The sequence below is a fragment of the Galleria mellonella genome, unplaced genomic scaffold, assembly GCF_026898425.1.
Source record: "Galleria mellonella isolate WM207_F2 unplaced genomic scaffold, CSIRO_AGI_GalMel_v1 utg352, whole genome shotgun sequence".
Taxonomy (NCBI): Eukaryota; Metazoa; Arthropoda; class Insecta; order Lepidoptera; family Pyralidae; genus Galleria; species Galleria mellonella.
Genome location: NW_026442084.1, coordinates 5,013,550 through 5,033,780, shown reverse-complemented (window position 1 = coordinate 5,033,780; position 20,231 = coordinate 5,013,550). Strand labels below are relative to the sequence as shown.

The 20,231-nt window shown below is 34.7% G+C and overlaps 5 protein-coding genes across 5 annotated transcripts; 2 read left to right on the top strand and 3 right to left on the bottom strand.

The window, feature by feature from the left end:
* Positions 1-3: 3 nt before the first annotated feature.
* Positions 4-853, bottom strand: LOC113519423 (protein lethal(2)essential for life-like). The gene has a single exon (XM_031909611.2). It carries the CDS (start codon positions 765-767, stop codon positions 228-230), a length of 540 nt encoding a protein of 179 aa, XP_031765471.2. The 5' UTR covers positions 768-853; the 3' UTR covers positions 4-227.
* Positions 854-3,062: 2,209 nt separating this feature from the next.
* On the top strand, positions 3,063-5,487 carry LOC113519419 (heat shock protein 68-like). The gene has a single exon (XM_026904521.3). The coding sequence runs from the start codon at positions 3,229-3,231 to the stop codon at positions 5,278-5,280; it is 2,052 nt and encodes a 683-aa protein (XP_026760322.2). The 5' UTR covers positions 3,063-3,228; the 3' UTR covers positions 5,281-5,487.
* A 134-nt stretch (positions 5,488-5,621) lies between these two features.
* LOC113519420 (uncharacterized) lies at positions 5,622-9,427 on the bottom strand. The gene is made up of 5 exons (XM_026904522.3): positions 9,156-9,427; positions 8,748-8,917; positions 8,096-8,274; positions 7,095-7,554; positions 5,622-6,528 (listed from the first exon to the last, which is right to left on the bottom strand). The coding sequence occupies exons 1-5, from the start codon at positions 9,245-9,247 to the stop codon at positions 6,410-6,412; spliced, it is 1,020 nt and encodes a 339-aa protein (XP_026760323.2). The 5' UTR covers positions 9,248-9,427; the 3' UTR covers positions 5,622-6,409.
* A 3,447-nt stretch (positions 9,428-12,874) lies between these two features.
* On the top strand, positions 12,875-13,654 carry LOC113519422 (protein lethal(2)essential for life-like). The gene has a single exon (XM_026904523.3). It carries the CDS (start codon positions 12,969-12,971, stop codon positions 13,500-13,502), a length of 534 nt encoding a protein of 177 aa, XP_026760324.1. The 5' UTR covers positions 12,875-12,968; the 3' UTR covers positions 13,503-13,654.
* Positions 13,655-16,894: 3,240 nt separating this feature from the next.
* On the bottom strand, positions 16,895-17,778 carry LOC113519449 (protein lethal(2)essential for life-like). Its single transcript, XM_026904568.3, has one exon. It carries the CDS (start codon positions 17,649-17,651, stop codon positions 17,025-17,027), a length of 627 nt encoding a protein of 208 aa, XP_026760369.2. The 5' UTR covers positions 17,652-17,778; the 3' UTR covers positions 16,895-17,024.
* Positions 17,779-20,231: the final 2,453 nt, after the last annotated feature.

Sequence of the window (20,231 nt, the reverse complement as noted above, 5' to 3'; positions counted from 1 at the left end):
ATTTAAATTACGAATTTATTTAATACACAGTTAATAATGAAATAATTAAACTAGACTTCAAATATTATATAAGAATTACAAAAAAAGTCAATTTTATTATTTAATCCGCCACCTATCGCATCACATTTTTTTTTTCACCATTTATTAAATTTATCTATGATCTATATTGAGCAATAGAATATAAATTATTTATTATGACAAAGCATTTTCATCGCATAAAACAAAAATCACTTCTGTGATTCGCCAGCTTCAGATTGGGAAGTGTGATCTTTGACTTCCTTCCGCACAGGTCCAGTCTGGGATATGGGCACGACTCTTTCGTTCTTCAGCGCCGGAGTTACTTTGGGAGCAACCACAGTCAATACACCATCAGACGATAATCTGGATTCCACCGTTTCTGGGTTGCAGCCCTCGGGCAGTGCGTACCTACGAGTGAACTGCCGAGAGATGTAGCCGTGTTCATCCTTCTTTTCCTCATGTTTCCCTTCTATTACGACGTACCCATCGGCTGTTTTCACGGAGATTTCTTCAGGCGCGAAGTGCTGTACATCCAGGTTCACTTGGAATTTTTCCTTGTCGGACTTGATGGTGGAACCGACGTCTCTCGCTGCAGCAGCCAGCTGCCGCCAGGGCCGGTAATAGTCTCTGGACATCATCGGTGAAACAACAGTCGTGAGCAAGTCATCTGGAGTAAGCGATAAACCGAAGTCTTGATCTAATATACGGTGAGGTTGATCGTAGCCAATGAAGAAAGGTAGTAGAGACATTTTGTATATGAATTAAATATAGTTTATACAGTGGATTAAAGAGAGTGCTGATGAACCAATTCGCTTTGAATATCGTTAGTATTGTACTCGTATTTAAAACTCGCAGGGATCTTGCTCGGCGACGGGTTTATATACCCCGCTCTAACACGACATCTGACGTCGAGTAGAGACTAGATATTTCAAGAAACGTCCAGTTCACTATCGTCAAAAGTGAAGGATTATACGAACTACTAGAAAATTCCATAAACTTGAAAAATATAATTTATAGAATTAGAATTTATTATTTACTTTTAAATTTCAGTTATAATTACAATATATTAATGCCCATTTTAAATGCCCGGCTAGGAGGACATCTAGCGGTGGGTAGAGGTTTCAAACATCATACACAAGCAAAGTTCCATCTGGAATATGCTTTCATCAGATAGAATTTTCTAAAAATTTCGCGAATTGACTTGTTCTAATTCTGACTAGGTACAATAATATATTTTAAATATCTGCAATTAGTTTTCGTATAAGAAAAATAATAAACTTTATTACAAGTACAGTAATATTAAATAATCATTGTACAAGTGAATACTGTATGCTACGCCATATACTTCATTCAATATACATATAATGATTTCACAACGTATTTTATGTATATATGCAATTTTATTATACAATAAAATTCTGTGTTCATCAATTTTTAAATGAATGAAATACAATAAAATAAAAATAATACGTTACAGATTCAGAAAATACACCTTTTATTTACCTATCTCAGATGAATAAGTGTTTCCAGGAGCAAAGAAATTACATATTTCCATAATTAATTATTTTATCTCCGACTTAGAAATAAAATATGAATCATTTTTTAAGATAAACTACTCTAAGTTAATTAATTAAACGGTCAATAAGTATAATACATTTAATCAAACCTAATTATCCACTTAAGATTTGTTTTAACAAACATTTAAGATTTGTTTCAACAATGTTTCTCAAAACTTTATTTTATAAATTATTACGTTTTTTAGTTTTGAGTACACTCCTGTTTATTTAATATTAAATTGTTACAAATTCATTAAGTATAAATATGTTTTTGACAACTGATAGAGTGCTATCCGTTTTTAAATATTTAAATATCTAACATAAGTTAATTTTAATGGGAAAAACTTTAAAAAAAAGACAAGTTTTAAACATTTATTAAATTTTAATTAAAATAAATCCATTTAACTGCTAGGTACAATCAATGTTTACTAACATTTACATCTTATAAATGTCCAATCTTAGATTATACATCGAATACTTTTTTTTTGCTAATACGAAGCTCGTCGTCGTCGTCGCTCTATAGTCTATATTGATATCCAGTGTTGACCACTGGATATCAATATAGATTATTTTAATATCGCCAATATCTAGTATAGTATTATATTATCTGTGCCGATATAAATATATAATATACACTGAATACCACCAAAAATAATGACTAATGGAATAATTATGTAATATTTAAAATTATCAAAACATATCTGATCAATGGAATTTGTTAATCTTGAATTATTTAGCAAGAACCATAAAATTAAACTAACTTTCCATAATTCACAAAAATATTTAAGGTTTTTTTTTTTTTAATTTATAATTGAAATTTAAAACAAATTATATATCGAACAATACTTACACATAATGTATATATTATTTTTTCATTCATTTTTTAGATTTATTTCGTAGATTACTGATACATGTATATTATTTTCCTCTTATTTAAGTTAATTACTTCTAAGTAAGATTTTTTATGATTTTACTAAACAATGTTAAATAGTATTATAATATTTAATAAAAACTAGCTATATCCCGCGATTTCATTTACGCGAATCAGTATTATAAAGCATCCTAATTGCTAACTTAAGATATACCTAACCTATCCGTGTATAAAATTTCATTCAAATCCATTCAATATTTTAGCGTAAAAGAATAACAAACATCCATCCATCATTATAAACTTTCGCATTAATTATATTAATAAGGTATTATCTCACATAAATTATACATACATGTGTTATTTTTTAAAGCAAACGTGAATTATAAAACATGTTATATATTTTTTTTAATAGCTGGAAACACTGAACGTATTATCTATCTCATTCTAACTTGTATCTGCGTTCTGGTCTACGCAGGGTTATCGGGCAAATTCTCGACTAATCTGGTAATTTCGGGAGACTTCCATAATAAAATCTAAAAACATCGGGATTGGCTGTCAACACGTTGTAGAACATACTCGTCTCTGATTGGTCGTTTAGAGAGAGGTATATAAGGACGTATCTCCGCTATAACTGTCAGTTTATTTGTAAACAAATACGAGTTTTGATCTCAGCGTAGAGTGAAACTATTTACGTACTAAGTTACAAAGAGTTTAAATGAATTTAGCCAAGTTTTATAAAGTATTCAATATTTTGCAACTGTGAAAGTTAATCAATCATAAAACATGCCAGCTATAGGAATCGATCTTGGAACAACGTACTCGTGCGTTGGCGTTTGGCAGCACGGGAATGTGGAAATAATCGCCAATGACCAAGGTAATAGAACTACACCATCGTATGTTGCATTCACCGACACTGAGCGTTTGATTGGAGATGCGGCAAAAAACCAAGTTGCGCTTAATCCTAACAATACAGTTTTCGACGCGAAACGCCTTATCGGAAGAAAATTTGACGATGCCAAGATTCAGCAGGACATGAAACACTGGCCCTTCAGAGTGATCAATGACTGTGGTAAGCCAAAGATCCAAGTAGAATTCAAAGGAACGACGAAGAGGTTCGCACCAGAGGAAATCAGCAGTATGGTCTTAACTAAGATGAAGGAAACCGCAGAAGCGTACCTCGGTTCGACAGTGCGCGACGCGGTGATTACGGTACCGGCGTATTTCAACGACTCTCAACGCCAGGCTACAAAAGATGCGGGTGCCATCGCGGGGTTGAACGTGTTACGCATCATCAATGAGCCCACCGCGGCTGCGCTCGCTTACGGGCTCGACAAGAACTTGAAGGGCGAACGCAACGTTCTCATATTCGACTTGGGCGGTGGCACGTTCGATGTATCCATTCTCACAATCGACGAGGGTTCTCTGTTCGAGGTAAAGGCGACAGCAGGTGACACGCACCTCGGCGGTGAAGACTTCGATAACAGGCTAGTGAACCATCTTGCGGAGGAGTTCAAGCGCAAGTACAAGAAGGATTTACGTAGTAACCCGCGCGCACTACGCCGCCTACGTACCGCTGCCGAGCGCGCCAAGCGCACCTTATCATCCAGTACCGAAGCTACAATCGAGATCGACGCCTTGTACGAGGGAATCGATTACTACACGCGAGTGTCGCGCGCTCGTTTCGAGGAGTTATGCTCGGATCTATTCCGCGGTACCCTTGACCCGGTAGAAAAGGCGCTTCGGGACGCTAAATTGGATAAAAGCCATATTCACGACGTTGTGCTCGTCGGCGGTTCAACACGTATACCAAAGATTCAAAGCCTGCTGCAAGACCTATTCTGCGGCAAAAAATTGAATTTATCCATCAATCCAGACGAGGCGGTGGCATATGGCGCGGCGGTGCAGGCCGCTATTTTGAGTGGCTCCACCGACACGCGCATACAGGATGTGCTGCTAGTGGACGTGGCCCCTCTCTCGCTCGGCATCGAGACGGCTGGTGGCGTGATGACTAAAATTATAGAACGAAACTCAAAAATTCCTTGCAAACAGTCGCAAACATTCACCACATACTCGGATAATCAGCCAGCAGTCACTATCCAGGTGTACGAGGGTGAGCGCGCAATGACGAAGGACAACAACCTTTTGGGTACATTCGACCTTACTGGCATCCCGCCGGCACCACGCGGCGTGCCTAAAATAGACGTGACCTTCGACATGGACGCGAATGGTATACTAAACGTGTCCGCCAAGGAAAACAGTACCGGCCGCAGCAAAAACATTGTGATTAAGAATGATAAAGGCCGTTTGTCGCAAGCCGAAATTGATCGGATGCTGGCGGACGCAGAACGATACAAGGAGGAGGACGATAGGCAGCGACAGCGTGTGGCGGCGCGCAACCAGTTGGAGTCGTATTTGTTCAGCGTTAAACAGGCGGTGGACGAGGCTGGCGACAAGTTGAGCGAACAGGAGAAGGATAGCGTGCGTCGCGAATGTGAAGAAACACTGCGCTGGCTCGACAACAACTCGCTGGCGGACAAGGATGAGTACGAACACAGACTGAAGGAAGTGCAACGTGTCTGTTCTCCAATCATGACTAAGATGCACGGTGGTGGTGCTGGAGGAATGCCTAGCGGTATGCCAGGAGGAATGCCTAGTGGTATGCCAGGAGGAATGACTGGTGGCATGCCAGGAGGAATGCCTAGTGGTATGCCAGGAGGAATGCCTAGCGGTATGCCAGGAGGAATGCCTGGAGGCATGCCAGGAGGAATGCCTCGCTATGGCTATCAGCAACCTAGAGAGCAGTACAGTGGTCCCACTATTGAGGAAGTTGACTAAATTTTATTACCTAATCTTAATTTATTCTAAATAATATTCAATTGAGATCTCATCTTGTGAAGACTGATATTAAATATTTTAGTATTTAAGTGACTTCCTCTCTAGCTTCTCTAGTTCTCTATTATAATTTAACATTATTGTATGTAATTAAGAAATAAGTTGTACCTAAATTGTTGGGTTATAAAATAAAGTGCATTATATTTAAAAAGTTTTTTTTTAATTATTATTCTAAACACCATCAACACTGATACAGTGTGTTACACTTAATATAGGATGTCTAAATACACTTACTTATGTAAGAAACTAATTATGAAAATAATCTAAATAGGTTTATTTTTATCAATGTATATTTCAGAGAATATGAACACATATTACAATATAAACATAATTTTCTTAGATCTAAAATGGAATCTCAACCTTACAATAGGCCTTTAAATAAATCAACATTGTAAATGTACAAATAGGGAAGAATGAATTATCTAAAACCAAATATTTAGAATTTTCTATGTGGTAAGCATACTCTATTTTCCTCTTTTTTTTTTTTGGCGAAATTAGTCACTAATATGAAATAAAAATAAAATAATGAATAATATATAATCAAAATACCAGTCTTTTTAGTATAACAATTTTATTAAATGCAATAAAAACAGACATATAACACACAGAATACATGTATTCTAATCTGTGCCCAGACTGTTTATCAACAAAAAGAGGGTGATGAAATATAAAATTGATAGGTATTGTAAGTTTCAATGTAACTTAACGAAGAAATAAACAGATCTAACTATAAGTCAGCTGATGTAAAATAATAGTACAAATAAAAAAATGGATTAAATATTTCAATTTGCTACTAACAAAATTTTTCTTTAATAATTTTCACAAAACTTGATTACAATTTCAACAGACTTCAAAAAGGAGATTTTCAATTTGATTGTATTATTCTTTAGTTCTATTGAAATAAACTATGTCTACTATATATAACTGAATCTAAATTTAGATAAAAATGTACCTATACAAAATATATTGCATATTTATATAACTGAATCTCACTCAAATATGTTCCAGGTATGATTGCAACAGTGGTAGATTTTAACACTAGTTCTGTCCAATAAATGATGACATCTTCATACTAGTTGCTGTATTTATAAATGACTTTTTGATTATCAGAAGTCATTTCTATCATGAGTTCTGAAAAATCATCACTGAGTTTGACATGCATCAAGGGCTGTTGCTGATCAGTGTTCATATCTGAAATTAATAATTTTAATAAATTAGTAAATGGTATTATTTAGGATGGAGGATATCGAGGGAGATAGTATCTTAAATCTCCCATGTATAAACACTGTTTAGTTACAATTTACAAAAAAACATTAGTAAGATAAGCAACAATTACCACTTTCCAGATGGGTTATCTGTTTGTTTGTCATTTCAAGTTGCATAAATAATGGGATTAAATTATGTAAGTCATTCAGGTAGGAACCTTTAAAAGCACAGATTTATGTCAGAGTCTGTGTTAATATTAAATATTTTTCCTTGCATGCATTACTAACATAATAGCCATATTTATTGGTCCTCTTTAGGGTAAGATTTGTAAAAAGAGGACAAGACATCTTCATCATTATCAAGAAAACTCCTGGTCTAATCCATAGAAACCTATAGGGAACATCCAGTGGTTAGATTTTATAAATTTGAAATTTTGTACAAGGATTTTTGGTGTATGTTACTGAACACATGCTTAGGAGTTTTTGGAAACACCCATGGGAACAGAGTTACGAATGCATGTAAAGGTATAAGAAAAAGACAATAATACAAACCGTTCATGGCAGTGTCCAAAGGTGTTTCAGATTTAACATCCATCATCTGTTCATTTACATCGGCGAAAACCATTTCAGGAATGGCAACATTCAATTTACTCTCTTCACATTCAATCTCATGCTCATCATTGCTTTTTTGTCTCTTACTCATCTTAGTCAGATCCTCTCCCCCTCTCTTTCTAGTTGTAATGTTGTCTTTTCTCTTTTTTGTACTTTTCTTTGACTTTTTCTCAGTGTCTTGTTTTATACTTAAAACTCTAGTCACTTCATTTCTTATTTTCTCTTTAACATCTTCGGATAGATCAATGCCACTATCATAATGTTTCACATATTTTGTGATTGGCTCATTGTCACTACTATCACTGTCATTTTCAGAATCTGAACATTTGTTAGATTCTGCAACAGCATGCTTAGACTGAAAGAACTGTTTCCATTTTTTAACCAAGTCATCTGCTACGGACTGAAATTTAAATTTAAAAACACTTTTATAAATTAATCTAAAAATACAAATAATATTACGATCGAATTGAAATAGCTTCCTTTTAAGGGAGTATATTATAAGTGGAACAGACATTTTTCCCATATATGCACATAAGTTCAAAGATAACATAATAATAGACTCCCACACCTTCATAATGTGTCTATTTTTTAAATTATAACAAGCTCTGAATTTTAGTTGTGTTTCTTTGGAATATATTTTCAACTTCATATAAATCATTGCAATGATAAAGCAAACATACTAGCACTTAAAACCATATTAATTAAACCAGAACAATCAAAGACAGGGTCAGCAAGTGATAATTTATGTGATACCAATCTGCAAAAATATTATACTGGTTTGGCTGATGAGCATAAAGCAACAATATCACTAAAGCCTTTAAGTTGAAATTACACTGTGTTGAAGAGTATATTTGTTTGATTTCACAAAATGATTCACAAATTACAAGATTTATTATTATAATAAAAAATACAGCAATATAATGTAAAAAGCAAATACATACAAACTTCAAAGGCTTGGGTATCCGCAACATATAATGTTCAGGGTGTGTTTCTATCATCTCACATTTGGGGCACAGATCATAGTCTACACAGCTGACACACTTATAACGGAAACCGAGGATCAAGTTCTGGCAGCTGTTACAGATTATATCCTGATGGAACTCTGCGTCTTCTGAAACATCTGCAAAAAATAATATAGATATATTAAAACACTGGACAATCTGAATTACACAAGGAAAAACAGGTGTGACAAATATATATATATATATATATATATATATAGTTGGTTACAAGAAATATTGCTGTATTATTTTCTTACTACCTTCTGATACAGGTGATAACACTTACTAGAAGGTTATAACAACAATCTTAGTATTGTATCAATTTTGTTACGAAATAAATATTTTTTAATTTTTTTATTTTTCATTATTTTCTTACTGCCAGTACCAGTGGCATAACTGTGGAAGTATACATAAAGAAGGCTATTGCAAAAACATGAATGAGTAATAATTTTCTGAAAATACATATACATAAGGCTCCCTTAAATTTTAAGGCCTCTCCCTGCGGGCCTTGCCAAATGTCAGTTATGCCACTGACCTGGTCTAAACAGTTGAATATAGTCTAAATAAACTAGTTATAATCTAAATACTAGACCTTCATCTTTTGTTCCTGGCAGGCATTTAATAGGTATGGCATCTGGACTTAATAGCTTGTTTTTTATACTTGACGGCGGAAAGTGGCGGGAGCAAATGCGATATGCTACTCTATTTTGACTTTTCTCAATGAGATCCTCTCTACCTGCTGCTTTGAGCCATGCAATTTGACTAAAAAAAGATAGATTATAATTTTTTTTGGTGATGAAAATAAATCAATATACAAAAACAATAACATAATTGTTCGCATTAGGACAACATTAGGATCTTATGAAAAGCTTCTTCTATTAGGAATGTTCTCTGTTAACATATATAACAGCAAAATATAATAGGTTTCAATACATCTATATACAGACATATAGCATTTATTTAATTCATAATTCTCTTGTAGTTCTGAGCTAATTCTTACCGGTCTCTTTCCTTAGGCAAACTGTAATATTTTAAATGTTTACTATGTCTGCTATTACGACCGCAGCCAAACACGCAACAATAGTTAACCATAATAAAGACTAGTGTACTATTGTTTAACAAAAAATTATGAGTGAATAATTTACAAGTTGAAATTTGAAAGCATTTCAATACTTAATATAAATAAAAGAAATGAGAATGAATTAAATTATTAAACAAAAACAATTCGATATCGTACAAATTGATAGCTGTTCTGTTTGACAGTTGACTGACTTTTAAGTTATTATCCTTAATCTATGAGCTACAGCGTATAAAGATAATAGTAGTTCCTATCTTTGATCTATGTGTTACTCCAAGTTCTTTGCTGCTACTTACTGCTACTACATACTTTTAACTGTAGATCATTTCCTAGTCACAATAACAGCAAATAGTACAAATAAATGCTGTTTGTTAAAAAATTATTACTACGTATAACGATTATTTGCGAATCGCCCGAATAGGTAAATGGACATTTTTTTTACAAAAAAATGGTTTTTGCGTGTAGTGCTGCTAAAACATACCTGAAATAATTTATAAAGTACCAATAAAATGCATTAATGAGTATGCTAAGAACAAGGATTTGAGTACATTTTACTACATCTATGAAAATATATTTGGAAAATGATGATTAAATAGCCTTACTGTACTTATACAATTGTAACGTTATATTTATTGTCTTGCTTATTTCCTATATTGTATAATGCAAATGAAGTATTCTCATTTGTTAATTCATTCATCAACAATAAATGTCGTGCAATTTTCGACTATGACAACTGCTTCCTATTAGAGGAAAAAGTGATTGTTAGTCCTATTTCAAGCTATTTCCCCAATCAGCTCGTCTTCCACTTGGTCCTCTCTGGAACCTATCGCGATTCCTTTTTACTACGAGCTAACTGACCTAACTTTATTCTTATTTTACATCAATCACCGGTACCCCGCCATCATTATAACAATAGCGCAGGTGGAATTTTTAATAGATGATAATGGGATGGTAATCCCGCTTGCGCTAACGGTATACGCGTAAAAGTCAGTTCAGTTAGCCCGTCGTGATAAATACACCCAGAATTCAGCACGACGATTTCCAGGGGGGAGTGTGGGGAGGTCGACCTGGCAGAGTACATACTAGCAATGAAACTGTCAGTCCGTATTAATAATATAATCCCTTCTCCCCTGTGCAGGTGGAGTGGGTTCTAGGTATTTTTTTAAGGATGATAATGGAAAGGTAACCCCACCTGCGCTATAGTTATACACCGGCGGGGCCCCAGTGAGGGATGATAGGTGAGAATGAAGCAGGTCAGTTAGCTCACCGTGACGAATCTAACAACAAATCAATCACAAGTTGACCGATTAGGTAAGTCCGACTTCAACCGAGAGGTCAACCGACGAATCCAATTCGGCTGGGCAGTGATGACCTATGGAACCGAAACATGGTCCTACACAATTGCCCGTATGCAAAAGCTTCAAATTACTCAGCGGGCTACGGAGAAGGCTATGCTTGGAATTTCTTTGTATGATAGAATCCGAAACGAGGATATTCACAAAAGAACCAAAGTAACCGACATAGCCCGAAAAATAAACAAGCTGAAGTGGCAATGGGCTGGTCACATATGTAGCTCAAAGAACCGACAACCGACGGGAAAGAAAGGTTCTTGAGTGATGACCCCGTACGGGTAAACACAGTGTAGGACGACCCCCTCTCTAGACGGAGTGACGACCTCAAATGCATTGCAGGGAGTCAGTGGATGCAGGTGGCTTAGGACCGTTCTTTATGGCAGTTTATGTGGAAGGCTTATGTCCAGCAGTGGACGGATAATGGCTGAAATGATGATGATGATGATGATTAAACGGCACCGATAATAATAGCACAAATAAACGACAATTATTGTTTTGTAGGGTATAACAACGACCTTAGACCACGACATTTTTCATAGGTACCTTACATTATACATATTTTGAATTACCATAGATCATAGGCACACATTTTGCTTCGCAACGATCATCGATTCTATGGGTGACACAGAATACACTGTAACATACATAACATTCATCATGCGAGGCCATTGACAAGGACTTATGTAGAAATTTGCTGCCAAATTCTATTTATCAAATGGAAATACAACTATAAGCGATAAGCACCGCTTTTAGGCAGTCTTTTATTATTTATTATACATAAATATTGTTGTTTGACGATACAATTCTAGATTTCCAACAAAGTTTGTACAGTCTTATATTGTGATCTTTAATTAAAGCGCGTTCAATATTTGATACAAATATTATATTCCAGAAATATATGTATTCTAGAAATTATATCTAGAACTTTTCTAAAAGTTGATGTTTCTGTAACGTTCTCAAAGCTTCTCGTAGGTGCATTGTATTGGATCAATAGTGCAGCAGATGCGCAGCTATACGAATTTATTTATACATACACGCACAGATTCAGATGCAGGATAGATGCGGCATAGTATTGTTTGCAGACGATACTTCATTGATTTTTAAAGTTAATAGAATGACTAATAATTATGACGATGTAAATAGTGCTTTGCGGCGTCTCCTGCACTGGTTTACAACTAACAATCTTATGTTAAACGCTAAAAAAACAAAATGTGTTAATTTCTCTCTATCTAAAATTTTTAATACTAATTGCAATATTAAATTAAATGACGAATCTCTCGAATTTATAGAATCTACTGTCTTTCTAGGAATCACACTAGATAATAAAACACAATGGGGTGCACAAATTCAAAGCCTTGCAGCGAAACTAAGTTCAGCAGCTTTTGCCGTGCGTAAAGTTAGACAGTACACTGATACTGATACTGCTAGATTAGTCTATTTTAGTTATTTTCATAGTTTACTCTCTTATGGAATATTACTATGGGGAAAAGCAGATATTAAGAATATATTCATATTACAAAAACGTGCCGTTCGAGCGATCTACTGTATGAAGAGTCGTGACTCATTAAGAGAGAAATTCAAAGAGGCAAATATTCTCACCGTTGCTTCTCAATTTATATATTCAAATATTCTATATGTTCATAAAAATCTTGACTTATTTCCAAAAAACAGCAATATTCATAATATTAATACTAGATTTAAAGACAAACTTGCTGTCCCCAAGTATCGTTTAGAAAAAGTTAATAGGTCTTTTATGGGAATAGGTATAAAAATTTACAATAAGATACCAAAGGATATGTTGGAATTACCCTTAAATAAATTCAAAACATCTGTTAAATCATATTTACTGAGCAAAGCCTATTACTCACTAAACGATTACTTGAATGACGAGTGTGCATGGCAATAGTTGTTCATGCACTGAATTTTCATTTAATGTTAGACATAGACACCTATATAAATATACATTGTAAATAAACTGGCTTTAAAAAAAAAAAAGTAATTCAATTGAGTTTCTTGCCAGTTCTTCTCAATTGGATCTATATACCGAACTGGACGGTAGGGAAAATATAAAATTATAATGTAAAAATTTGACGTTCATAAGCGGCTAAAATGTCCTACATGAATAAATGATTTTTGAATTTTGAATTTTGAATTTTGAATTCTTTACACACAATCCTAATGTTTACGCTATTCGAAATCGAGACACATCGAGACTTTTCTCAAAACTTTATTTTGCTATTCGCCACCAGATGTCACAATGAGTGCGGTTACTATATAAACGCGGCGCGCAACACTCCGACATGTTATTTGAACACAAGCTATATCGGAAGTTAACTGGTGCAACAGCGCTGTCTATTAACGAACTGTTTTTAAATTTGAAAAAATGTCTCTGCTACCTTTCTTCGTTGGTTACGAACAACCTCATCGCCTGATCGATCAAAACTTTGGTTTGTCGCTTACTCCAGATGACTTGCTAACGGCTGTCGTTTCACCGATGATGTCCAGAGACTATTACCGGCCCTGGCGTCAAATGGCTGCTGCAGTGAGAGACGTCGGTTCCACCATTAAGTCCGACAAGGAGAAATTCCAAGTGAACCTGGATGTACAGCACTTCGCGCCTGAAGAAATCACCGTGAAAACAGCCGATGGGTACGTCGTAATAGAAGGTAAACACGAGGAAAAGAAGGACGAACACGGCTACATCTCTCGGCAGTTCACTCGCAGGTACGCACTGCCCGACGGCTGCAATCCTGAAACAGTGGAATCCAGATTGTCGTCTGATGGTGTCTTGACTGTGATCGCTCCCAAAGTGGCTCCGGCGCTGAAGAACGAAAGGGCTGTGCCCATATCTCAGACTGGACCTGTGCGGAAGGAAGTCAAGGATCAGACTTCAAAAAATAATGATACACAAAAGTGAATATGAATCTTAAGTACAGTTCATCTTATCTTGCATGTTTTTTCCTATAACGTGTAGAAGTAACACGTATTTTATAATAAGACTGAACTTAATTATTCTATTATTTTTTGTGTAAGTACATTTTATTCAATAAATGTCTTGTGTATCGTAAATAAAAATTTGTTTTTATTATTCACAAAATATTATAGTACCTACAATTAAAATAAATGGTTTGAAATGGGCAATTCTAATAGGTAGGTAGAAGTAGACTTTCACCAGAGGGAGACTTTGTACAAAAGTCGATTGCTTGGGTACCTCTGTCCCATTCGTGTTTCTGCCGTGAAGCAGTTGTGTTTGCATGGCTGTGTTTCGGTTTGAAGGGTGGTATGGCAGTGAATTTACTGGGTACAGAGGAATAACACCTGAGTCCTCAGGAATGGCAACGCATGGGGGGTATCATGGGCGAAACAGTATACTCTGTTACGTCCATAGTACTGCTCATGTCTATAGGCGACGGTTACCACTTTCCATCAGGTTGGCTGTCAGCTTGTTTGCCATTCTAAGTTGTATAAAAAAAAGTAGGAAGGTATTAAAGTTATTATAACTTTATTGAAGCAAAGTTGACCGAGTTTAAGTATATATAATAGAATTACATCGTGGACACTCGCTCTTATAATTAACTTTTATTACTGTGGGTAGGTTATAATTAGGAAAATACATTACTATTGTTCCATTAATCATTTATACAGTATAGAAATTGCTTCGCAAAAATAGGTACTACATAGGGGTAAACCATATAGATGAAAAAAGGATAATTATAGTCGGTTATATTTTTTAAAGTTATTGCCAAATTATTAATATAAAGTGGAAAATAGAATTTTTTTTGTATTGTATTACTATCCATTTCTGAACATAGCCAACCGCATAAGGGGGGAGGGATTTGTCAGTAGTTGCCATGTTTGGCAAACGGATTGGCAACTTTAGTTTGGCTTGTGGTGATGTTTTAAGAGGTTAGCTGCTGCCCATCTCTAGCCATCCCTTAGTCGCCTTTTACGATACCCACGGGAATGGGAGCGGTGGCTTATTCTACGCCGGGACCTACAAAGCTAAATTGTTTATTTTATCCTCAATTATGTTAATATTAATACATACAGGGACTTAGATAAAAAAAATATTGTATTATACTACAAATAATATAACTATAATGCTGGGGTAGATTTTAAGGCGTCGTTTTTCTAAACTCTCATTTTAACTATATTCCAAGCTTTTTACCTAATATTTTAGTTTAATAGTTTCGTGAAATTACTGTTTTATTAACTATCACAAACGGAATTTATAATAATTTTGACTTAAATCTATTACGAATTTTATATATATTTGTTTTTAAAGATTTCGTTTTGACATTATATCAAATTGAAATTTTACAGATAGATTTTTTTTTATGATTTAGAAGCAAGAGAGCTGACGGCCCACCTGATGGATAGTGGTAACCATCGCCTATAGATTATGTATACCATGTATCGCAGTATTATGGGCATAGCATATACTGTTTCATTCTTTATTCTTTATTGTACACAAAACATACTGTTAATTACAATTCATTATAAACATAATGTACAAAGGCGACCTTATCTCTAATAAGAGATTTCTTCCAGCAAAACCTTTCCATGTTAATTGTGTTATTCATGATATCTCCATGCATTGCCATTCCTGAGGACTAGTTTTATTCCTCTTTACCCCGTAAATTCACTGCTATATTCCCTTCAAACCGAAACACAGTCATGCAAACACAACTGCTTCACGGTTGAAACAAAAAAGGGACAGCGGTACTCAAGCAAAACAAAATATTAAAAAATAAAAAATCGGCCACAATACCTATTTTTTTTAATGGGTGATAATGGAATAGTAACCCCGCCTGTGATATCGGTATACGCTGGCGGGACACCAGTGAGGGATGATAGGTGACAATGAAAGCAGGTCAGTTGGCCCATCGTGACGAATTCCACTAGAATTAACCACGATGGTTTCCAGGGGGAACTTCGTGGAGGTCGACCTGACAGGTTGTATTGCTAGCAATAAGTCAGTTAAACCCCATTACCAACAATCCCTTTCCCCCCGCTGCTTACAATACTTATATTGTGCCGTGGTATACTTAGACTTTCTGTATTTGTGTAATACATATATACTTGTTTTGTGTGTGTTCCGTACACTTTTTTACTTATAAAGTGAAACCACTATTTCCATGGTATAAATAGGTAGGTAGATAATAGTAAGATTATTTTTAGTTACCTACATAATTTCAAATTGTGCAATTCGATAGTTACAAAATTAGTATTGTACCAACAAAAGAGAATATTCAGATTGAAAATACTAGGTATTTTTTTTGGAAGACGGAAACTACCGCGATCATTAAGATAAACTAATATAATTTACCTGAATTATCTTAACGTTTTGACCTGTATATACCGGCCATTAACAAATCGTTAATTTCTGTCATTTATAAAACATAAAACATACAGCGCGAATGTCTGTAAGTTAATATTGAAAAATAGGGGGAAAGGGATTGTTAGTAATGAAAACTGAGAATCCCATTACTAGTAATACCCAACCAGGTCGACCTTCTCGCGGTTCCTCCTGGAAACTATCATGGTTAATTCCTGATGAATTCATCATGATGGGCTAACTGGCCTGTTTTCATTCTCATCTATCATCCTTCACTGGTGCCCCGCCAGCGTATACCGTTAGCGCAGGCGAGCCTGCCATTCCATTTTCACCCATCAAAAAAAAATATTGAAAAATAGGTATGAAAATAGAACCAAAATTGGTCTTACTTACTAAAATAATACAGATGACTTGAGAATTATCGACTTATTACAGTACGTAATTTTTTAAACTAAGAAAAATAGAATTGTTAACTTATGTAGGTATTTTTTTTTAATCGCTAAAAATAATAAACTTTTTTGTCAAAGTATTTTTTACTTATCATAAAAATAAATTTAGATTACAACAATGACAATTAAAAAATATATATATATTTATAATGTTCTTATTTTCAGCACTTAAAATTTATAATTATTTTTAACGTCACTAAAGAATCTCGTATCAAACATTCATTTACAGCAAATATTATGATCTTTTTGGGGCACAAACACTGGCAGGATAGCTAGGCAATATATGTAGGTATACCTAACTTAATTTTCACTAAATGCTAGATATATTTTGAATTTAGTATTGATGGCATTATTTTTTTAGGAAATAAAGTAATTTGCCTTTATTTAAACATTTTTTTATTACTCTAAAAGTAATTGTAGTAGTAGGTAAACTAAATATAAATTTCCTCGAATTCCCGAATTCATAAGATAAATAGGTTTTATACAATTGGAGTTGCGGGAACAATTTAATATTTATCTAGTTAATAAAAATTAAAACAAAATAAATATTATTGTAAATATTTATTTAAAAAAATCAGTCTTAATGGTACTTGTAATGACATTGTAACTTAAAATCTATTAGAGTATCTTTTATTATGTAGTCTTTTAAACGTTACATTTTTTTATCTGGTGCACTGCATGAACTCGTATCCTGATTGTCATTCTTCGCCTCACTCGACTCCTTACGTACCGGGCCAGTCTTGGTTATAGGAACGATTCTTACTCCTTTCTCATCGATCACTTTTCTTGGAGCACTCACTGTTAAAATACCGTCACTTGATAATTCGGATACTACATTTTCCGACTCTACATCGTCAGGCAATGCATACTTCCTCACAAACTGTCTTGATACAAAACCATGTTCATCCTCCTTCTCTTCGTGCTTAGCTTCGATAACTACATATCCATCAGCTGTTTTTACAGATATCTCCTCGGGAGCGAAATATTGAACATCCAGATTAATTTGGAACTTGCTTTTGTCAGTTTTTATCGTTGATCCCAAATCTCTTGATAGCGAAGCTAGTATTCTCCAGGGTCGGAAGTAGTCTTGGAACATCCATGGAGTCATCATAGTTGTTAAAATATCATCAGATGTTAAAGGCATTCCGAAAGTCTGGTCTAATAATCTATTGCGATCTCCTTGACATTTTTCGTCCGCAAACGCGAATCTGTGTGCTCCAATGACGAAAAATATAATAGCCAACATTAGGCAGTACGAAAATCCATGGAATTTCTTCATTGCTTTGTATTTTATTATCACAATAATTTAAAAAATACTGACGATAGGCTTCGATTCGATTATATGCGTTCGGCGCTGTCTCGAGTCAATCTAGAATGAATTAAATGTCCCGCTTTGAGTAAGTTTATATATTATACTGACATCTAGCGTTAAGTAGATGATTCTCGAATACACAAAGGTGTAGTGCTACGAATTTACCACGTCGCTGTTTACAATCAATATAGATACTTACTTTTATTATTCTGTGTTTGATTACCTATTTACCTGAACCTGAAATAAAAACAGATCATTGCGATCTCAAATTGCATGATGTTATTTAAGAAATTTACACGACTTTGATAAATTATATAAACATTAAAAATGTTGCAGCGTAAAATTTAGCGTTTCATTGTACTTGCTCAGTATCTTGTTTTTTTTGATGAGTGAAAATGGTATGGTAATCCCGCCTGCGCTAACGGGATAGGCTGGCGGAGTACCAGTAAAGGGTGATTGATGAGAATGAAAACAGGCCAGTTAGCCCATCATGATGAATTCATCAGGAATTAACCATGATCGTTTCCAGGGAGAACCGCGAGGAGGTCGACCTGGTTGGATATATTGGTAGCAATAGGATACTCAGTCTCCATTACTAACAATCCCTTTCCCCCCCAGTAACCCTAGTAACTTTTATTTCTATAATATAACTTTTTTTGTTTAACTTTCTGGAGGCCATCGAAGTTTTTTTTCTCCAAATGGCCGTAAAACTGAACATAGCTGGATATATTAACACCAAAGATCCCTAGACTCTACTCAATATCAAGGGGACAGTTTTGAAACAGAGGAGATACGACAAACAGCGGCTTGCGGTGAGCTCTGCGGTGAACGCGTAGACTTGTGTTTTGAATATCTTGTGTCTAAAAATATCTTACTAACCTATCTACTTACCTAATAAAATTATAAATAGACGATGTTTGTACATGAAAAATTAATATGAAGGTCTTAAGAAGACTAATAGCTGGCAAAATAATAATTTTTAAAAACAGAAAATATACACCAACTATGTTTGTTCTGACATCATGCAAAAATTACTGCACCAAATTGGATGCGGTTTTCAGTTTCAGTTGTTCCTAAAAGTTTAACTTAAAATCTAATGTATGTAGTTAAAATATAGTTTACCAGAGGGAGACTTTGTACAAAAGTCGTTTGCTTGGGCACCTCGGTCCCATTCGTGTTTTAATCGTATAGCAGTTGTGATTGCATGGCTGTGTTTCGGTTTGAAGGGTGGGATATGGTAGTAAACTTACAGGGTACAGAGAAATAAACCTGAGTCCTCAGGAATGGCAACGCATGGGGGGTATCAAGAGCGAACAGTATACTTTGTTATGTCCATGGTACTGTTCATGTCTATAGGCGACGGTTACCACTTTCTATTAGGTGGGCCATCAGCTTGTTTGCCATTCTAAGTTGCATAAAAAATGTTTCATCTTGATACGCCATCTAAAACTTATTCTTAGGGAGAAAAGGGATTGATTGTAATGGGGATTAGTAAACCTTTTGATTGTAGTATACCTTATCAGATCGACCTCCACGCGGTTCCAGGGAAACCATCGTGGTTAATACTTGTGGAATCCGTCATCTATCATCCATCATTGGTGCCCCGCCAGTGAATACCGATAGCGCAGGCGGGATAACCATTTCATTATCATCCATTAAAAAAAAAAAACTAATATACCCGTTTACTACATCTGAAATTTACACGAACGAAGTAGCGAGCGAAAAGTTTTAATAAAAATAAATACTTATATACCTTAAAATAATCTATTGTATTTAGATATATAGGAAACTACCAGTATTGTATTTAGTGTTCGATTAAGTACTATAGTTTTTAAATTACAAGTGCCTTGGCTACCTTCTTATTTTTTTAAAAAAATATTTTATTCTATACCTACATGACAAGTTTTTATCACTATTGAGTTTACGGTAAAAGTTCTATAATTTTAAGAACATACTTATTGATCTTTTGCAGTTGGTTTGACAATAATAATTTAATTATATTCTTGTAAAATTAGACCACTGTGTTACTACCGCTATCTATCGATTAGTAGAAATAACGTAATGTTAGAAAACCCGGGAACCTTCATCTACATTCCAGAAAAAAATTAACGGTCTTATTACTACCGCCATCTATCGATTAGTAGAAGTAACGTAATGTTAGAAAACCCGGGAACCTTCATCTACATTCCAGAAAAAAATTAACGGTCTTCTTACTACCGCCATCTATCGATTAGTAGAAGTAACGTAATGTTAGAAAACCCGGGAACCTTCATCTACATTCCAGAAAAAAATAACGGTCTTGTTACTACCGCCATCTATCAGTTATTAACGATTAACGTAATACTGTAAGAAAAGTCGGGAACCTTCATTTATACTCCAGAACAATATCCTAAACATCCAATGAATGGAGAGTACGAGAAATTTCCTTCCTTGTTTTAGAAATTTCTTTGATTAGATTCTTTTAAAACTAAGAAAAGAGTAATTCATAAAATATTGAGATATCTTGTTATCGTAAAAAATATATTGTAATCTACAGTCGAGCTTTAT

What these genes read in the sequence shown, in the direction of transcription:
- LOC113519423 (XM_031909611.2), bottom strand. Translation starts at nt 767, where the DNA reads ATGTCTCTACTACCTTTCTTCATTGGCTACGATCAACCTCACCGTATA.
- LOC113519419 (XM_026904521.3), top strand. Translation starts at nt 3,229, where the DNA reads ATGCCAGCTATAGGAATCGATCTTGGAACAACGTACTCGTGCGTTGGC.
- LOC113519420 (XM_026904522.3), bottom strand. Translation starts at nt 9,247, where the DNA reads ATGGTTAACTATTGTTGCGTGTTTGGCTGCGGTCGTAATAGCAGACAT. An exon ending in GCCAGGAACAAAAGATGAAG is followed by an intron (nt 8,275 to 8,747) that starts GTCTAGTATTTA and finishes TATTTTTTGCAG; the next exon opens with ATGTTTCAGAAGACGCAGAG. An exon ending in TTTGGACACTGCCATGAACG is followed by an intron (nt 6,529 to 7,094) that starts GTTTGTATTATT and finishes TATTAATTTCAG; the next exon opens with ATATGAACACTGATCAGCAA.
- LOC113519422 (XM_026904523.3), top strand. Translation starts at nt 12,969, where the DNA reads ATGTCTCTGCTACCTTTCTTCGTTGGTTACGAACAACCTCATCGCCTG.
- LOC113519449 (XM_026904568.3), bottom strand. Translation starts at nt 17,651, where the DNA reads ATGAAGAAATTCCATGGATTTTCGTACTGCCTAATGTTGGCTATTATA.